The sequence below is a fragment of the Diorhabda sublineata genome, chromosome 9 (genome assembly GCF_026230105.1).
Source record: "Diorhabda sublineata isolate icDioSubl1.1 chromosome 9, icDioSubl1.1, whole genome shotgun sequence".
NCBI lineage: Eukaryota > Metazoa > Arthropoda > Insecta > Coleoptera > Chrysomelidae > Diorhabda > Diorhabda sublineata.
Genome location: NC_079482.1, coordinates 2,310,371 through 2,331,699, shown reverse-complemented (window position 1 = coordinate 2,331,699; position 21,329 = coordinate 2,310,371). Strand labels below are relative to the sequence as shown.

General features: G+C 31.6%; 2 protein-coding genes across 2 annotated transcripts in view; one reads left to right on the top strand and one right to left on the bottom strand.

Annotated features, from left to right (window-relative positions):
- The first annotated feature begins 1,076 nt into the window (after nucleotides 1-1,076).
- Nucleotides 1,077-13,626, top strand: LOC130448983 (ceramide synthase 5-like). The gene is made up of 7 exons (XM_056786616.1): nucleotides 1,077-1,372; nucleotides 3,172-3,295; nucleotides 6,180-6,364; nucleotides 6,930-7,170; nucleotides 12,542-12,660; nucleotides 13,443-13,487; nucleotides 13,557-13,626. Exons 1-7 carry the CDS (start codon nucleotides 1,266-1,268, stop codon nucleotides 13,624-13,626), a joined length of 891 nt encoding a protein of 296 aa, XP_056642594.1. The 5' UTR covers nucleotides 1,077-1,265.
- A 2,549-nt stretch (nucleotides 13,627-16,175) lies between these two features.
- The window catches only part of LOC130448615 (probable multidrug resistance-associated protein lethal(2)03659), a 56,423-nt gene continuing 51,269 nt past the window's right edge, over nucleotides 16,176-21,329 (bottom strand). Inside the window, exons 13-14 of the mRNA XM_056786047.1 lie at nucleotides 19,087-19,342; nucleotides 16,176-16,664 (exon numbers count right to left, since the gene is read on the bottom strand). Of these exons, the coding sequence (XP_056642025.1) occupies nucleotides 16,196-16,664; nucleotides 19,087-19,342 (725 nt within the window). The 3' untranslated portion in view covers nucleotides 16,176-16,195. The remainder of the gene's footprint in view (nucleotides 16,665-19,086; nucleotides 19,343-21,329) is intronic.

Below are 21,329 nucleotides of genomic sequence, written 5' to 3'. Positions count from 1 at the left end.
TGCCGTACCTCATTTTTGTAATATGAAAGACAAGTTGGGTCGGTAACGACCAGTTCTTTACAATATTAAGGATCCCTAGTTGTCACGTTGTCGTTCATGTTTGAACACGCACCGTATTTTCCCATTTAGTTTACTAAGAAATTTTTTCTCACTGAAGGCCACGGTATGTTACGACACGTCACGGCACGGATATGTGTGGATCGACTAAGGAGGCACCCGCGCGAAATGTCCAGAAAAATATAATATTTTTATAGTGTAAAGTATGAATCTAACGGTACCCTTCTTTGTATGTGATCAAAATATTAAGAAAATTTAAGTACAAAGTTCGTTTCTTTAAAACGACAATTAAATTCCTTGATTACAAATTAAATCACAATAGCCGCGATATATGAGTATATAGATTTGATTGTTATGAAATTAATCTTTATAATAGTGTCAGTTGTTGTTGCGGTTATTTATCAAAATAAGAGTTATTAGCTAAATATTGTTATAATGTAATTGCGTGAAATCCAGTAACTGAGCGGAAGTTAGGAAAACGGCCATATTGCTTCTGTCATTTAAGGAAAGCGCGCGAAATTTAACCTCATTTTTTTACAGTTTTATTTTGACTCATTTTTATACTCAGAAACTAAATATATTTCACTGCAAATAACAACTATAATAATCAACGCCGTTATAGACCGGCCTTAATTTATTTATATATATACATACAAGATATCTCTACGTATACTATCTAAGTGTATGAGTAGCAATATTCGACGCTTATTGGCTGTTTTAAAAAAATCAAATGAGCAACTATTTACTTTTAATGAAATATTAACGTTTAATTTAGCAATTTTGATGCATTGTTTTAGTTCATAATTAATTAATTTAAGATTTGTAAGCATAAATACATGTAGAAAAAAAATCAATATATTTTAATTTCAATACGATTAGTTTGGTAAACACGGCAGCCTCCTCAATTTCTCTTACTTTTAACTCTTATCTTTAACATAAGCTTTTTAAATCTCTATTTAATGCTATTTTTTATTAATACAAATATGAATATTACAAATCATGGTAACAAGAACTAATAATGTTGAATGACTTCATTAGTGACATCATCACAGCTTGGGTTGTCATGGAAACAGAAAAAAATTGTCTGTCTTATTCTAACCAGTTTTTTACTAAAACGCACTGTTGCCAGATTATTAGTTCAGAAATGATTTATTTTACTATAATAATTATTCGATTTCAGGCTTGCTTTTAAAATATTTTTGTATAAAATGGATTTTACTACTGAACGATCTCAAAATCCACCTGTAACAATGAGTTTTTTTTATCCAATTCCAGTAGCTCTAAGTTTACTCATTTTGCGTATACTATTAGAAAAGTGAGTAAATTAAAACATTTATTCATATAAACTTATCGGAATACTTTTTTGAGATGTTTTCATTCTGTCATTCACTTATTTTTCTTCATCATATTCGCCTCATTTTTTACAAATCACAATGAGTATATGAATCCAAGTGAAAGCCTTGAGGGAAATCTTGCATTTATGAGGTTAAACGATGTTCTTGGAATTCGAAATCATGATTCGGATAAAGGTGAAAAATTCATTGCACGAGTCAAGGGAAACCACGTTAACAATCGGAAATTCTAGACTTGATAGACATTTAAACACGTTGGAGTTGAGAAAGTGATAAATTAATGATGTATGTGGAAAAAATAAATTTAAATATTATCACAATGTTATATTTAGAAGTACGTGATTTTATAAATAGATTCTGCACAAGAAATTGCACGTGTGTTCAGTGTTGCCAACTTTTATTTTCAAGTCATGAGAAAATTACGTACAATTTGAAATGAAGTGAAGTAAGAAAGTTAGGTTAGGTTCCTACCTCGCTGTAATTTAGCCAATTTTGTACAAATTGTAGCATTGTCAATGAACAAAGCAACTAAAAATATGATTCTTCAGTCTAAATACGTCGAAAATACGTAGTTTCTGGGACTGAAATTTATATGTTTGCAGACAAACTTAAAATACGTGGATTTTCGTTAAAAAATTGTAGACATGGCAACGCTAGATGTGTTACATAATCTTCGAGTTGAAAGAGTTGCTTCCCGAACATTCTCTGTAGTTTGTTTATAAAAATTAGCGGGAACGTGCAAATGAAACATTTTTTACAAACCAGTGGTTTTTAGCGGCGTAATTTTAATCAAGATGAAATTATAATGATAGAACTGTGTAACAAATTGATAAGGATTATTAGTAATTAATTTTGTATAGTCGACAAATTATGAGTATCGCGTTAATTCAGTGTTTTGTGAACGCTGAGTCAAGTCGGGTAAGGAGGGTTCACAAATCACAATGCAAGAATGCAGAAAAGAAGAGGTTGTACTATGATTCATAATAAAATGGTGGATATTAAACTGATACAACTTGAGGAAATAACTAGTTACATAGAATCGGGGATTTGGAATAGTAAGAGTTGATGACTGGCTTTTGATTAAGCACTTTCAATTGGTAAAAGGAAGACGTTTCATTATTATCCACATAGGAGATGATTTAAGTGTTTTAAATGTGTTAATTTCATCCAAAACGTGTGATTATTATGTGAATTCAGTTGTATTTGTAGTTATTTTCTTCAATAGTGATTCATGTGGATCCAGCATTGGTATAGTTCTTCCAATATCAATTGCAGATTATAAAAACCCTTGCAGACAATTCGTTTGGACTACTATAGGCGTAGGTACCTCATTTTATAAATTTATTATTTTTATAAATACTTTTAAAAATTATAAAACATAAATAGACGAGTAGAATGTACCTACCTGAAAGGGCGTTTGGTTTAAACAGGGTACCAGACGTGAACTGAGCCCTTTTTGTACCCCATTCGTTTTTTTCTTCTGGAAAAGGATATTTCAAAGCAAAAATCATAAAGGAAAATAAATTCTTCGCAAATAAAACAAAAGAAAAATGAAACATTTCAATTACAAAGTATCTATAAATAATAATAATGGTAGTCAGATTTGTCTGAATTAGAATTATCACGTTTTCATTGGTAAACAATGCAGATGATGAGTCCACGTGGACTGACGGTTTGTTAGAATTTTATACGGGGAGTAAACATTATTTTTCATTCCTTAATTTAGTACGTATATACAACTTTGATTTCGTTCATTTCATAGATTCTATTTTGAGCCAATTGGTATCAAATTGGGACTAGAGGCTCCTATAATACATCCAATAAAAAACCGCAAGGGAACATTGAGTTTCCTGAAATGGTTACCCCACATTTCCATTAATTCAAAAGTAAGTATTTTTATAATAATTAATACTTTTTGAGTACATTAGCAATTGGTAAATATTAACAAACTAGCTCACCCGGTTGACTTCGTACTGGCCAAATCGATAAATAAAACGAATTTTTGTATAAAATAAACAAAATGAATCCTTTTGTTATTTAAAGTTGATTATGCAAACTTCCAACGACTGGCCTTGCGATTTATTTATGGTCATCGCAATGACCAGACGTACCGGAAGTTGTAAACGATTAAAATCGAATGGTAAATCCGGAAAAAAATTCTGAATGGAGATCCTCGACATTTGGTTGTCAAATGTCAAGTATAATGGTTGCGTTCACGAATTTAAAAATATAACAAGAAAAATATAAAAATTTTCATTTATTTAATAATTTTGTATTCATTATTTCTTGACAATTCTCATGATAATTGCTTAGTAAATGATTGAAGCAGCCGCGACTACAAGGTAACGAAATTAGTGAGTGTGAGAGAGATGCCGTGATGTCACGACATGCTGCATCACTGGGGAGTCGCGATATCTCTCTTGCACTCATTGATATCATTATCTGTTTCTCTCGCGCTCATTGATTTCCCTATACTTGTAATCGTAGCGGCGGATATCATCATAGTTTGGTTTATAAAATGAAAAATTTGATTCGTAAATAGGAATATCCGTTCCCAAAATCACATTTGGGTTACTTAATTTATTTAATATTTCTCTAATAATACCAAAAACTCGAAATTTTGACCAGAACTCATTAACTACGTTTCTAAAATCATAATTCTGACCAGGGTGTAATAGAATAACTATTTTTCCCCAAATGTTAGTGGAGTTTCAGTTTGAGCGTAAAATCTGGTACGACTGTCAACTAATTTTGCAATTTATCATCTCTCCTAACAATTCAGGAAGTTCGTCTGTTCATTTTAATATGATGTGCAACAGTTAATTCTTGATGATTGTTATCAATAGACTACGCCAGTGTTGACGTCACACACCGCCATTGTTAGGGCAGGTCAGGAATCAAATAAAGTTTTAATTACGTTCATGATCGCATATATGTTCAGTGATTTCTGATTTTTTCGTATTTTCTTTGATAAATTTTGCAAAAAAATACCCTCTGGCACAAAACACGATCTTATACAACAGTAAATAATTGAACATTTTCTAAATAACTATAACAACATGGCGGCCGTGACGTCACGCTCCGGTTGTCTATTTCAACAATAAGTTGTACCTGTAGGTACTAAATTCTTGGACGACTATGTGAAGTTGTGAATTTTATTGAATAATCACGAGTATACTTATTTCGTATATAAATAAGTCATTTTTAAAAACAAACATGTCATATATCTATATTATAGCTTGTAATTGGCATCAAATAGAATATTCTGTTTTGTTAATTGTTAAAAACTTGAAATATAATAATATGGCGGCCGTGACGTCAAGCTCCGGTTGTCTATTTCAATAATAACTTGTACCTGTAGGTACTAAATACTTGTGAATTTTATTAAACATTGGCAATGTTGTATACATTGTTAAATATTTTTAATTTCGTATATAAATAAAAGTATTTTTTGTTATTTGTTGAAAACTTGAAAAATAATAATAAGACACAATTTAAATGAGATCAAAGTCAATTTGAAACTATATTGTAATTATAAACTGTTGTTAAAATCTGGCAACGTTGTTCTTGAGTGACCTCTTATGACGTACATCAGTTTTTGGAATGTAAAACCTACAGTTTCTATATTTAATAATAAAACTTTCAAAAAAACCTAATTAGAAAAGTTGATGGTAGTTATATTTAAAAATATATTCAGATATGGCGTTATTTCTGACGAGAAATTAGTGGTGCAACCTACTTCGGAGTAAGTTTGGAACTTATAATTATTCGGCAAGTGCTAAAAGGATTACTTTTGAGCATATTGAGTAATCTGAACTGCGCTTCACCTCGCTCAAATTTTATAGTCCGGAAGCTCACTCGATATCTTTTAAAAAATCATTACGAATTTTTATGACTTAATTGTTGATCGTTAAGTTTACGTATTTAGTAATTTCAAACGGATAAAATGTTTATTATTTTTTGTATCGGGCGGAGGTGATTTATACTGTTACTGTCTATTGTACGTCACGGAAATAAGCCTCACGACTATTTTCCGTTAGCACGTTCTTTATGTTGTATTTCAAGCTATATCTCGCGAACTTGCTAAATTCATATTTCCACTTTTACACGAATTAGTTTTTAATAAGAAAAATTGATCATTTATCAAGTTTATATATTCATCCGAACGTTTGCAAATTGGAAAACAAAAGAAATTTCAGTCAATAAATAACTGTGTAATCAATATAGATGGCGCTGGCATAATTAAAATTTTATTTCAATGAATTAGGAATACAGGGGCGGAGCATTTTCGCTACGGTGATTATATCTGTGGACTCCGCCATCTTTCTTAATGTCATCTGTCAAAATATTACGTAAATATGACAATAAGAGGTAATTTTATAATTTCGCGGATCTAGAAAATCGAAAAATCCGATTTTAATAAAATTTTTTCTAAAATATTCGTTTTTACGGCGGATTTGCGGAAAAAAATATGGGGATAAAAAAAAATTAAAACTAATATGTTGAAATACTGTTTTTAAGATGGGGAAAAATTATAGACATTTTTCTACTATTGTTGAAGAAAAGTTGGTCGAACTGCTTGACTATTTATTGCCCCTTAGCCATATTTTCTGAGCCAAAGTGAGTTTAGACAAAATAAGGAAGCAATTCCGTCATTTTCCTCAGATTTATTTACTAATTCTAGTTTATACAAAACATCCATTGAATAAACCCTATTTAAAACGGCATTTTACGTCAATAAAGCCGATTGAAAATTGTCATTTTTTTCAGGTATATTATTTGAGTACCTTGCAAAATTTTTTGGAAAATTTTGGTATCGAAAGTTCACCGAAACCGTCAAAATTGTCGAAATTTTCCAAAAGTATCTGGCAATTAATTTTTTTCACATTTACTTTTATCACTGGAATGATTATACTATGGAATAAATCGTGGTTCTGGATATTAAAAGAATGTTGGTAAGTTTTTTCTCCCGACGCATGCGCAAATACATTTCCCAACTTATATTAATAAGTGTCGGTTAAGTTTTCAAACAACCCTCGTATTACAATGCATATATCATACAAAAAACGTAATTTACGCCCTCTAGCGGTGAGGTTATAAACTTAAAAATGGTCTTCAGTAGTTTTTTTTACAATTTTTTTCCTGTATATAGGGCCACCTCGTATAATTAATTAACGCTAAAAAGTAGCGTCTTATTCGCCTTCGTTAATTTATTTTAAATATAAAATCTCGATTTATTAACTATCCATTAAATTGGAGATTTTGTGAGGAGAAAAATATTAAAGAGAGTTTACAGAGAATTACGAAAGGCGAGGGAAATAAGCTGCAATAAAATGCTTATTAGTCCTATAAAAGCTTTTTCTAATGGAACTACCATGAATCTAATTAAATAAGCAATTTCATTCTAAATATATACAACGTTCAAAAATTTCTTTCAAATCTACAAAGTACATATTATAAAATAACGTAAACTAACCTCAAATTTTTACGTGTATGTTATTTCATTTTTTTTTAATTTAGGGTAGGTTATCCACATCAAAATCTGACCGACGACGTTTGGGTGTACAACTTCATGAATATCGCTTTTTATTGGTCACTCCTAATAACACTTCTCGTAGGTACGAAAAAGAAAGATTTCAACGAGAATGCGATTCATCACAGTGTTGCCATATTATTAATTTATCTATCGGTGAATTGTCAATGTTTCCGAATCGGTACCATAATCATAGTAGATCTGAGCGTTAGTGATGTATTTCTAGAGGTAACGTATTTTATGAAATTGTTTTCAATATCTACTGATATTTGAAGAATATAGCTTAAACCATTTAGTCAACGAGAATTGTTGTTTTGGTTGAAAAAGTAGCCAAACATCCGAAAGGTCTAACGTCAAAACTATTCATGATTTTCTATTTACCTGGCGGTTTTTAACGAAAAGAAAATCGTTTTAAAGTTGAAAATGGTTTTCGATTCACACTAGACAAAAATTTAGATCGATTTTATTTGTTTTCGAAGAAACTAGTAATCGAAATAATTAATTTATTAAAACAAAGAATCGAAAAGTAATTACTTTATTCTCTTTTGATAATCGAAATGTACTCCTTTGGAATCGATCACGTTAAAGGATGTATTTCACAGAAATGAACTGTCATTTGTTGTTCAAAACTGTCTTTTACAGAAATAAACTGTCATTTGTCGTTCTAGACTATCTTTTACAGAAGTAAAAACTGTGTTTTACAGAAGTAAACTGTCATTTGTCGTTCTAGACTGTCTTTTACAGAAATAAAAACTGTCTTTTACAGAAATAAACTGTCATTTGTCATTCTAGACTGTCTTTTACAGAAATAAACTGTCATTTGTCATTCTAGACTATCTTTTACAGAAGTAAAAACTGTGTTTTACAGAAGTAAACTGTCATTTGTCGTTCTAGACTGTCTTTTACAGAACTAAAAACTGTCTTTTACAGAAATAAACTGTCATTTGTCATTCTAGACTGTCTTTTACAGAAATAAACTGTCATTTGTCGTTCTAGACTATCTTTTACAGAAGTAAAAACTGTGTTTTACAGAAGTAAACTGTCATTTGTCGTTCTAGACTGTCTTTTACAGAAATAAAAACTGTCTTTCACAGAAATAAACTGTCATTTGTCATTCTAGACTGTCTTTTACAGAAATAAACTGTCATTTGTCGTTCTAGACTATCTTTTACAGAAGTAAAAACTGTGTTTTACAGAAGTAAACTGTCATTTGTCGTTCTAGACTGTCTTTTACAGAAATAAAAACTGTCTTTCACAGAAATAAACTGTCATTTGTCATTCTAGACTGTCTTTTACAGAAATAAACTGTCATTTGTCATTCTAGACTGTCTTTTACAGAAATAAACTGTCATTTGTCATTCTAGACTATCTTTTACAGAAGTAAAAACTGTGTTTTACAGAAGTAAACTGTCATTTGTCGTTCTAGACTGTCTTTTACAGAAATAAAAACTGTCTTTTACAGAAATAAACTGTCATTTGTCGTTCTAGACTATCTTTTACAGAAGTAAAAACTGTGTTTTACAGAAGTAAACTGTCATTTGTCGTTCTAGACTGTCTTTTACAGAAATAAAAACTGTCTTTTACAGAAATAAACTGTCATTTGTCATTCTAGACTGTCTTTTACAGAAATAAACTGTCATTTGTCATTCTAGACTGTCTTTTACAGAAATAAACTGTCATTTGTCATTCTAGACTATCTTTTACAGAAGTAAAAACTGTGTTTTACAGAAGTAAACTGTCATTTGTCGTTCTAGACTGTCTTTTACAGAAATAAAAACTGTCTTTCACAGAAATAAACTGTCATTTGTCATTCTAGACTGTCTTTTACAGAAATAAACTGTCATTTGTCATTCTAGACTATCTTTTACAGAAATAAACTGTCATTTGTCATTCTAGACTATCTTTTACAGAAGTAAAAACTGTGTTTTACAGAAGTAAACTGTCATTTGTCGTTCTAGACTGTCTTTTACAGAAATAAAAACTGTCTTTTACAGAAATAAACTGTCATTTGTCGTTCTAGACTATCTTTTACAGAAGTAAAAACTGTGTTTTACAGAAGTAAACTGTCATTTGTCGTTCTAGACTGTCTTTTACAGAAATAAAAACTGTCTTTTACAGAAATAAACTGTCATTTGTCATTCTAGACTGTCTTTTACAGAAATAAACTGTCATTTGTCATTCTAGACTGTCTTTTACAGAAATAAACTGTCATTTGTCATTCTAGACTATCTTTTACAGAAGTAAAAACTGTGTTTTACAGAAGTAAACTGTCATTTGTCATTCTAGACTGTCTTTTACAGAAATAAACTGTCATTTGTCATTCTAGACTGTCTTTTACAGAAATAAACTGTCATTTGTCATTCTAGACTATCTTTTACAGAAGTAAAAACTGTGTTTTACAGAAGTAAACTGTCATTTGTCGTTCTAGACTGTCTTTTACAGAAATAAAAACTGTCTTTCACAGAAATAAACTGTCATTTGTCATTCTAGACTGTCTTTTACAGAAATAAACTGTCATTTGTCATTCTAGACTGTCTTTTACAGAAATAAACTGTCATTTGTCATTCTAGACTATCTTTTACAGAAGTAAAAACTGTGTTTTACAGAAGTAAACTGTCATTTGTCGTTCTAGACTGTCTTTTACAGAAATAAAAACTGTCTTTTACAGAAATAAACTGTCATTTGTCGTTCTAGACTATCTTTTACAGAAGTAAAAACTGTGTTTTACAGAAGTAAACTGTCATTTGTCGTTCTAGACTGTCTTTTACAGAAATAAAAACTGTCTTTTACAGAAATAAACTGTCATTTGTCATTCTAGACTGTCTTTTACAGAAATAAACTGTTATTTGTCATTCTAGACTATCTTTTACAGAAGTAAAAACTGTGTTTTACAGAAGTAAACTGTCATTTGTCGTTCTAGACTGTCTTTTACAGAAATAAACTGTCATTTGTCATTCTAGACTATCTGTTACAGAAGTGAAAACTGTGTTTTACAGAAGTAAACTGTCATTTGTCGTTCTAGACTGTCTTTTACAGAAATAAACTGTCATTTGTCGTTCTAGACTATCTTTTACAGAAGTAAAAACTGTGTTTTACAGAAGTAAACTGTCATTTGTCGTTCTAGACTGTCTTTTACAGAAATAAAAACTGTCTTTCACAGAAATAAACTGTCATTTGTCATTCTAGACTGTCTTTTACAGAAACAAACTGTCATTTGTCATTCTAGACTGTCTTTTACAGAAATAAACTGTCATTTGTCATTCTAGACTATCTTTTACAGAAGTAAAAACTGTGTTTTACAGAAGTAAACTGTCATTTGTCGTTCTAGACTGTCTTTTACAGAAATAAAAACTGTCTTTTACAGAAATAAACTGTCATTTGTCATTCTAGACTGTCTTTTACAGAAATAAACTGTCATTTGTCGTTCTAGACTATCTTTTACAGAAGTAAAAACTGTGTTTTACAGAAGTAAACTGTCATTTGTCGTTCTAGACTGTATTTTACAGAAATAAAAACTGTCTTTTACAGAAATAAACTGTCATTTGTCATTCTAGACTGTCTTTTACAGAAATAAATTGTCATTTGTCATTCTAGACTATCTTTTACAGAAGTAAAAACTGTGTTTTACAGAAGTAAACTGTCATTTGTCGTTCTAGACTGTCTTTTACAGAAATAAACTATCATTTGTCGTTCACCACTGTCTTTTACAGAAGTAAAAACTGTGTTTTACAGAAGTAAACTGTCATTTGTCGTTCTAGACTGTCTTTTACAGAAATAAACTGTCATTTGTCATTCTAGACTATCTTTTACAGAAGTGAAAACTGTGTTTTACAGAAGTAAACTGTCATTTGTTGTTCTAGACTGTCTTTTACAGAAATAAACTGTCATTTGTCATTCTAGACTATCTTTTACAGAAGTAAAAACTGTGTTTTACAGAAGTAAACTGTCATTTGTCGTTCTAGACTGTCTTTTACAGAAATAAACTGTCATTTGTCATTCTAGACTATCTTTTACAGAAGTGAAAACTGTCTTTTACAGAAATAAACTGTCATTTGTCATTCTAGATTGTCTTTTACAGAAATAAACTGTCATTTGTCATTCTAGACTATCTTTTACAGAAGTAAAAACTGTGTTTTACAGAAGTAAACTGTCATTTGTCGTTCTAGACTGTCTTTTACAGAAGTGAAAACTGTGTTTTACAGAAGTAAACTGTCATTTGTCATTCTAGACTATCTTTTACAGAAGTGAAAACTGTGTTTTACGGAAGTAAACTGTCATTTGTCGTTCTAGACTGTCTTTTACAGAAATAAACTGTCATTTGTCATTCTAGACTATCTTTTACAGAAGTGAAAACTGTGTTTTACGGAAGTAAACTGTCATTTGTCGTTCTAGACTGTCTTTTACAGAAATAAACTATCATTTGTCGTTCACCACTGTCTTTTACAGAAGTAAAAACTGTGTTTTACAGAAGTAAACTGTCATTTGTCGTTCTAGACTGTCTTTTACAGAAATAAACTGTCATTTGTCATTCTAGACTATCTTTTACAGAAGTGAAAACTGTGTTTTAGGGAAGTAAACTGTCATTTGTCGTTCTAGACTGTCTTTTACAGAAATAAACTGTCATTTGTCATTCTAGACTATCTTTTACAGAAGTGAAAACTGTCTTTTACGGAAGTAAACTGTCATTTGTCGTTCTAGACTGTCTTTTACAGAAATAAACTATCATTTGTCGTTCACCACTGTCTTTTACAGAAGTAAAAACTGTGTTTTACAGAAGTAAACTGTCATTTGTCGTTCTAGACTGTCTTTTACAGAAATAAAAACTGTCTTTTACAGAACTAAACTGTCATTTGTCGTTAAAAACTTTCTGTTACAGAAATAAACTGTCAATTTTCGTTAATTCATCAATTTCTTACAATTATTGGTTTGGAATTAATTAAAAAAATAGCGAATATAACCTAAAAGTCGATTGTATAAAGTTATAAGTTATAACTCATATATATTTTATATATATTTTTTTAAATAGTTGAGCCTGTAGTAAGTTTTTTATAAAAATAATAACGAAAAACTTATGATCGAAGGTTTTTAGAGCAATAAACTTCATAATTGTGAATTTTATGTTGAAATTTCTGTATTAACTTTCGTTACTTTGCAAGGTAGCAATCATCTTTCATTAAACTTTCCCAAATACATATTTCTATCAATTATCGTTAGAAACTGTCTTTTGCAGAACTAAACTGTCATTTGTCGTTAGAAACTGTCTTTCATATAAATAAACTGTCAATTGTCATTGAAACTTGTCGTTTACAAAACTAAACTGTCATTTTTCGTTAAAAACTGTCTTTCACGGAAATAAGCTGTCAATTGTCATTGAAAACAGACTTTTACAGAACTAAACTGTCATTTGTCGTTATTTTATGTTAAAACGCCTGTAACACTTACGCTGATTTGTGAGGTAGCAATAATTTGTCATTATACTTTTCCATAAATTTTAAAAGCGGATACGTGAAGCGAAATTGGTTAAGTAAGTCATACACGCTGCGGTTTACCGGAAAGTTTACCTTCCGGTAGGTCTCATATATTTTTTTCTAATTTATAGGCATCAAAAATCGCCAATTATTTGGAATATAACAAAACATGTACCGCCTGTTTTATACTATTCACAATTATTTGGATTATTTCCAGATGGGTGGTGTTTCCTTTCTGGATTATACATAAGTAAGTATTGAATTCTATAAAATCGCCTTCACGAATATTTTTCTTTATTTGTATGTCATCCAAGTATGCGCCAATTCCTCCAATCGCAGCGGTGCAAATTTTACGTTTTTGATGTTAGGTCTACCCTGAAAATGTTGTCATTTCGAAAAATCGCGAAATCGCATTCTTCATAGCTTTTTCAAAAGGTCGTATCTATTTCTAATTGGAACTTTAGCCCAACTAGTTACCCGATAAGCCTGTTTGACATTGGATCACCACGGATACCCTCGAATTCTGCATCAAATATTCAGAAACCAGCGTCAAACAATCTCGAACTTGGTGGTATTCCATCGGTGGCTTTATCGACGTCCGAAACCTTCCAGAAGTTTTACCACATCTTGGTGTCGACATTTTATTTCTGAACCAACTCCAAGATGGTAGTTCAAGAGTTGATTTCGAAGTCCGTTTCCCTTTTGCGGTCACTGCGATTGACCCATCTGATCCAGTCAACGGTGGAATGGAAAAGCCCGACAGTTTTAATTACCAACCAGAAAGACTTTGATCCTCTTGGGTAATTGGGAAGTTTTCCACTTTTGGTTTGCTGGATTGTTGTCTTGGAGGAATCTAGGCTCCCATTCCTGACAATATTACTTCGGAAAACTGGATCGCACATACTGAAGGGTCTTTACAATTGAAGGGAACTTCTAGGTGGATCCTAAATTTGTATTTCTAGTTCGCACGTCGGTGTAATTAGTTTTTTGTTTTTATTGAAATCTTATACTAAAGTGAAAATTTTCTTCTAGCACTTTATTCCACGTGCCCAAAGTGCTTCCAATAAATTTGAAATGGTATATCTTGAACGGTTTGCTAATGACGTTAGTTTTGCTTAACGTTTTTTGGACGGTAATGATTTTTAGGGTCATAAAGAGAGGGTTAACTGAAGGAGATATACGAGATGTTAGATCTGATAGCGAAAATGATAATTAATAAAGTTATTTTTTTCTAAAAAGTGTTATTTTTTTTAATGCACGAATCTTGAACTAACAAAATCCTACCACTGGAAAGCCCTATTGTCCCTATTTAAGCTACCCTTACATTTAGATGGGATGAAGGGACAAATCCTTACAGCCCACGGCGCGGGAGAAGGTTTATTGGTGAGAAAAATCAGTATAAAACAGGTAATTATCGAAACGCGTCATTTGTCGTTAAAAACTGTCTTTCACGGAAATAAACTGTCATTTGTCGTTAGAAACTGTCTTTAATATAAATAAACTGTCAATTACCATTGAAACTTGTCTTTTACAGAACTAACCTGTCATTTTTCGTTAAAAACTGTCTTTCACAGAAATAAACTGTCAATTGTCATTTAAAACAGACTTTTACAGAACTAACCTGTCATTTGTCGTTAGAAACTGTCTTTAATATAAATAAACTGTCAATTACCATTGAAACTTGTCTTTTACAGAAATAAACTGTCAATTATCATTGAAACTTGTCTTTTACAAAACTAAACTGTCATTTGTCGTTAAAGACTGTCTTTCACGTAAATAAACTGTCAATTACCATTGAAACTTGTCTTTTACAGAAATAAACTGTCAATTGTCATTGAAACTAGTCTTTTACAGAAATAAACTGTCATTTTTCATTAAAAACTGTCTTTCACAGAAATAAGCTGCCAATTGTCATTGAAACTTGTCTTTTACAAAACTAAACTGTCATTTTCCGTTAAAAACTGTCCTTCACGGAAATAAGCTGTCATTTGTCGTTAGGAACTGTCTTTTACAGAACTAAACTGTCATTTTTCGTTAAAAACTGTCTTTCACAGAAATAAACTGTCAATTGTCATTTAAAACAGACTTTCACAGAACTAACCTGTCATTTGTCGTTAGAAACTGTCTTTTACAGAACTAACCTGTCATTTGTCGTTAGAAACTGTCTTTAATATAAATAAACTGTCAATTACCATTGAAACTTGTCTTTTACAGAAATAAACTGTCAATTACCATTGAAACTTGTCTTTTACAAAACTAAACTGTCATTTTCCGTTAAAAACTGTCTTTCACGGAAATAAGCTGTCAATTGTCATTGAAAATTGTCTTTTACAAAACTAAACTGTCATTTGTCGTTAAAGACTGTCTTTCACGTAAATAAACTGTCAATTACCATTGAAACTTGTCTTTTACAGAAATAAACTGTCAATTACCATTGAAACTTGTCTTTTACAAAACTAAACTGTCATTTTCCGTTAAAAACTGTCTTTCACGGAAATAAGGTGCCAATTGTCATTGAAAATTGTCTTTTACAAAACTAAACTGTCATTTGTCGTTAAAGACTGTCTTTCACGTAAATAAACTGTCAATTACCATTGAAACTTGTCTTTTACAGAACTAAACTGTCAGTTATCGTACTAGACTGTCTTTTACAGCAATGGACTGTCATTTGTCGTTCAAAACTGTCTTTTACAGAACTAAACTATCAGTTGTCGTTAAAGACTGTCTTTCACGGAAATGAGCTGTCAATTTTTATTGAAACTTGTCTTTCACAGAACTAAACTGTTAGTTGTCGTTAAAGACTGTCTTTCACAGAAATAAACTGTCAATTGTCATTGAAACATGTCTTTTACAGAAATAAACTGTCATTTGTCGTTAGAAACTGTCGCAAATCGTCTTTCATCGAACGATTTTCGGAACCCTTTTGATGGAATGGGTTCTTTTTGACGGTGGTTTCGCTAAACAATGGATAATCAGCAGCCGTATACCGAAGGATAGAAGGACTTTTGTCCACGAGACCTCTTACTCGCGTCCCGAGATAAGATAAAGTGGACAATAAACTTTCACTTCACGTCCACTGACTAATAGTCACTCCTCACACAGCATTAAGGTGACAATTTCTTGGTGTTGTTGATACAAAAAACGATTGTGAATCGCCTTCGACCTGTTCAAGGTCGTCTATGAAAGGATCCGGTCTCCTCATAACGCTTGGAACTGCTGCGCGTGTCGTATCCAATTGTCTTGCAACAACTCGCTGACCAAGTGCATTTTCTATTCAAGCATTTCAATATCGAAGCAATATTTGACAAATTTTTATACCGAACACTATTTACACTACATCAACACTCACAATTACACTGTCCGACGCGAGTTTCGACGAGACTGAAGACTGTGTACATCACAATTACACTGTCTGACGCGCGTTTCGACGAGACCAAAGACTGTTTACATCACCATTACACCTACACTCACAATTACACTGTCTGACGCGCGTTTCGACGAGACTGAAGACTGTTTATACCACAACTACACCTATACTCAAAATTATATTGTCTGACGCGCGTTTCGACGAGACTGTTTATACACCTATACTCAAAATTACACTGTCCGACGCGCGTTTCGATAACCAACTTATCGTCTTCAGAGCTTGAAGGTTAACTTTTACATTCGGTTTCTGAAGACGATAACACGCTGTATAAAGCATGAAAATTACGTTATTCAATTTGATTGACTGGGTATGAGGATTGTGGAAAATAAAATGAAATATCGGAATGAAAATAGTTTTATTATGAGCTAGCTTTATCACAAATTTTAGCAAAAAGGGAATTTTTATTTTGTAATAAAACTTTAGGTTCGTCTACTTCGACGATACGCCCGTTTTCCATCACGATCACCACGTCGCAGCCCAAAATAAAATTCAATCTATGAGCTATAGTTAAAACGGTACAATCCCCAAATATTTTTTCCACTAAAAAGTGTATTAAATCGTCATTATCGGCGTCCATGTTGGCTGTTATTTCGTCCAATACTATTATTTTACAATTTTTTAAAGCCGCTCTCGCCATACAGATTAGTTGCTTCTGTCCGGCGCTGAAATTTGGAATTTCGGCATCTAGAGACTGGATATTTTTGATCAGTAATTGATTTAGTATCGTCCAAATTTTCTCGTCGCTGTGTTCTCTGTAAGGATCGATGTTATCACGAAGCGTCCCCCCGAACAAAACGGGATCCTGAGGAATGATTGCGATGTTTTTTCTAAAGAAAAGAAAGAAATTTTTCCCATTTCAAACGTAGTCAACATTTTTTTTTGGTATGATACACGAAAACAACGACCGGGAGTGTACTTTTCAAAAACTGTGACGGGGACGCAGCCGCACGCCGTCTAACGGCGTTCAGAGATGATTTAATACAATGGAAACTCGTACGCAAACAGTGAGTGGCTCGATCTATTGGTTAACCAATAAACTATCGTTCTAGATGTTTCCGATGAACGCAGTTAGCTATAATTCGACGCAGAAGTTTCTAAAATGGTCTGCGATTATTATAAATGAATATAAAACGCGGGAGTTCACAAAAGGGGCGGATAAAAAGTGTTAGTCATGTGTAAATAGTGTAATAATTTTGGTGTTGTGAAGATTCAAGTGTTAAATTGTACAAATAATGTTTTTCGACGTTTTATAAGTGGAAGTTCACAACAATTTGATATGGGAGAAGAAATGCGTTGACAGGAAGCATCTTAATATCTTTTCCGCCAAATTAAGAGCACTCAAAAGACTCTAAAATACGTACAGCTGAGCAAAATTCAGTGTTGTACATATTTTTTCATGAATTGTAGGTTTGAGGTACTACTTTTCAAAGTTTTAAGTGAAATTTCACAACATTTCGATGTTGTGAAAGGGCTACAATGACGAGAAACATCTAGAACGCCTTTTCGGCCATCTTAAGAGCACTCAAACCACTCAAAAATACTTTTAATTGATGGAAATTCACTGTCATACACTTCTTTCGATAAATTATGAGTTTTAGTTGAGAATTTCGAAAGTTTTGGGTGAAATTTCACAACATTTCGATGTTGTGAAAGGGCTACAACGACGAGAAACATCTAGAACGCCTTTTCGGCCATCTTAAGAGCACTCAAACCACTCAAAAATACCTTCAGGTGATGGAAATTCACTGCCATACAATTTTTTTGATAAATTATGAGTTTTGGTTGAGAATTTTCAAAGTTTTGGGTGAAATTTCACAACATTTCGATGTTGTAAAGGGCTACAATGACGAGAAACGTTTAGAACGCCTTTTCGGTCATCTTAAGAGCACTCAAACCACTCAAAAATACCTTCAGGTGATGGAAATTCACTGCCATACAATTTTTTTGATAAATTATGAGTTTTGGTTGAGAATTTTTAAAGTTTTAGGTGAAATTTCACAACATTTCGATGTTGTAAAGGGCTACAATGACGAGAAACGTTTAGAACGCCTTTTCGGTCATCTTAAGAGCACTCAAACCACTCAAAAATACCTTCAGGTGATGGAAATTCACTGCCATACAATTTTTTTGATAAATTATGAGTTTTGGTTGAGAATTTTTAAAGTTTTAGGTGAAATTTCACAACATTTCGATGTTGTAAAGGGCTACAATGACGAGAAACGTTTAGAACGCCTTTTCGGTCATCTTAAGAGCACTCAAACCACTCAAAAATACCTTCAGGTGATGGAAATTCACTGCCATACAATTTTTTTGATAAATTATGAGTTTTGGTTGAGAAATTTCAAAGTTTTGGGTGAAATTTCACAACATTTCGATGATGTAGAAGGGCTACAATGTTGTGAAACGTCTAGAACGCCTTTTCGTCCATCTTAAGAGCACTCAAACCACTCAAAAATACTTTCAATTGATGGAAATTCACTGTCATACACTTCTTTCGATAAATTATGAGTTTTAGTTGAGAATTTCGAAAGTTTTGGGTGAAATTTCACAACATTTAGATGATGTAGAAGGGCTACAATGTTGTGAAACATCTAGAACGCCTTTTCGTCCATCTTAAGAGCACTCAAACCACTCAAAAATACCTTCAGGTGATGGAAATTCACTGCCATACAATTTTTTTGATAAATTATGAGTTTTGGTTGAGAATTTTTAAAGTTTTGGGTGAAATTTCACAACATTTCGATGTTGTAAAGGGCTACAATGACGAGAAACGTTTAGAACGCCTTTTCGGTCATCTTAAGAGCACTCAAACCACTCAAAAATACCTTCAGGTGATGGAAATTCACTGCCATACAATTTTTTTGATAAATTATGAGTTTTGGTTGAGAAATTTCAAAGTTTTGGGTGAAATTTCACAACATTTAGATGATGTAGAAGGGCTACAATGTTGTGAAACATCTAGAACGCCTTTTCGTCCATCTTAAGAGCACTCAAACCACTCAAAAATACCTTCAGGTGATGGAAATTCACTACCATACAATTTTTTTGATAAATTATAAGTTTAAGTTAATGTGTTACTGAATATTTCACGAAAATTTGATGTTCTAACTTTGCAGATGACTGCTAATCCGATTTGTTCGCAATAGCGGAAAATTTCATGGTAACGACTTCGTCTTGATGAATATCGACACTCATTCACCATATTTCTGTGTTTAAAATATGAATAGAAAAAGAATAAAAGAATATTACCTCAAATAATTCAAAGATAACGTTTTAATATCCACCCCATCTATTTCAATATTCCCTCCATGTTCGTATAATCTGAAAAGCGTTGAGATTATGGAAGATTTACCGGCTCCAGTCCTCCCTACGATTCCTATGTTCGTTTTAGGTTTCACTGTGAAGTTAATATTTTTCAAAACCGCTTCTTTTTCATCGCCGTATCTCAATTCCACGTGTTTATAAATGATTCCACCTTCTTTCGGCCAATCTTCCGGATGATTACCTGAATTTAATATATAGACCAGGGTCGATAATTTTCGATACAAAAAAAAATAATAGCAGGATGGAATCTATTGAAAAAGGAGGAGAATGTGATAAAAATGCGAGGAAAAATAATTTACGGACGATCTGAGGTCGGGAAGGGGAATAAGGGGGAGTTTTTAAGGGTGGAAAACTGTTTATTTCGTTTTGTGGTAAAACTATGAGTCGAATAAAAAAAGTTTAATAGAAAAGTTGTAGGTTATGAAAAAATCTACAACTTTTGTATTTACACTTTTTTCGTATAACCTCAAAATTTAAGTGAAAACTTCAAATAACCAGATTTTTTTGGAAAAATTCTTTTTCACGAAATTTTGTGAAAACTCACCTTTCTACGTCCCTAATACTCCGTAATTTTTTTATTTCAAATGTTAAATATATAATTTTGTATTTCTAATTATTTTTTTTTTCTATTAGCAAAACGAATTTCTAATATAAATAATTCTTATATAATATATTTCTAACGACTAAAAAAAAATCTGGCAACAATGTGTTTCGATTATATTGTTGTGAGTATGACTAAGCTTTTGATAGTTATGTTATAGTCCAGGACTAAAACGTTTAAAAATGATAAAAAACGAAAAAAAAAAATAATAATAAAGTGAAACTTATTGGGAAAGGAAGAGAATATAGCAAAAATGGAAGGGAAAATGATTTACGGGTGATCTGTGGTTGAATAGTGGAAGGGGGAGGGTTTTTAAGGGTGAAAAAACGGTTTATCTCGTTTTGTGGTAAAACTATGAGTCGAATAAAAAAAGTTTAATAGAAAAGTTGTAGGTTATGAAAAAATCTACAACTTTTGTATTTACACTTTTTTCGTATAACCTCAAAATTTAAGTGAAAACTTCAAATAACCACATTTTTTTGGAAAAATTATTCTTTTTCACGAAATTTTGTGAAAACTCACCTTTCTACGTCCCTAATACTCCGTAATTTTTTTATTTCAAATGTTAAATATATAATTTTGTATTTCTAATTATTTTTTTTTTTTCTATTAGCAAAACGAATTTCTAATATAAATAATTCTTATATAATATATTTCTAACGACTAAAAAAAAATCTGGCAACAATGTGTTTCGATTATATTGTTGTGATTATGACTAAGCTTTTGTTAGTTATGTTATAGTCCAGGACTAAAACGTTTAAAAATGATAAAAAACAAAAAAAAAATAATAATAAAGTGAAACTTATTGGGAAAGGAAGAGAATATAGCAAAAATGGAAGGGAAAATGATTTACGGGTGATCTGTGGTTGAATAGTGGAAGGGGGAGGGTTTTTAAGGGTGAAAAAACGGTTTATCTCGTTTTGTGGTAAAACTATGAGTCGTATGAAAAAAAGTTTAATAGAAAAGTTGTAGGTAATGAAGAGATCTACAACTTTTGTATTCACACTTTTTTCGTATAACCTCAAAATTTAAGTGAAAACTTCAAATAACCACATTTTTTTGGAAAAATTATTCTTTTTCACGAAATTTTGTGAAAACTCACCTTTCTACGTCCCTAATACTCCGTAATTTTTTTATTTCAAATGTTAAATATATAATTTTGTATTTCTAATTATTTTTTTTTTCTATTAGCAAAACGAATTTCTAATATAAATAATTCTTATATAATATATTTCTAACGACTAAAAAAAAATCTGGCAACAATGTGTTTCGATTATATTGTTGTGAGTATGACTAAGCTTTTGATAGTTATGTTATAGTCCAGGACTAAAACGTTTAAAAATGATAAAAAACGAAAAAAAAAAAATAATAAAGTGAAACTTATTGGGAAAGGAAGAGAATATAGCAAAAATGGAAGGGAAAATGATTTACGGGTGATCTGTGGTTGAATAGTGGAAGGGGGAGGGTTTTTAAGGGTGAAAAACGGTTTATCTCGTTTTGCGGTAAAACTATGAGTCGTATGAAAAAAAGTTTAATAGAAAAGTTGTAGGTAATGAAGAGATCTACA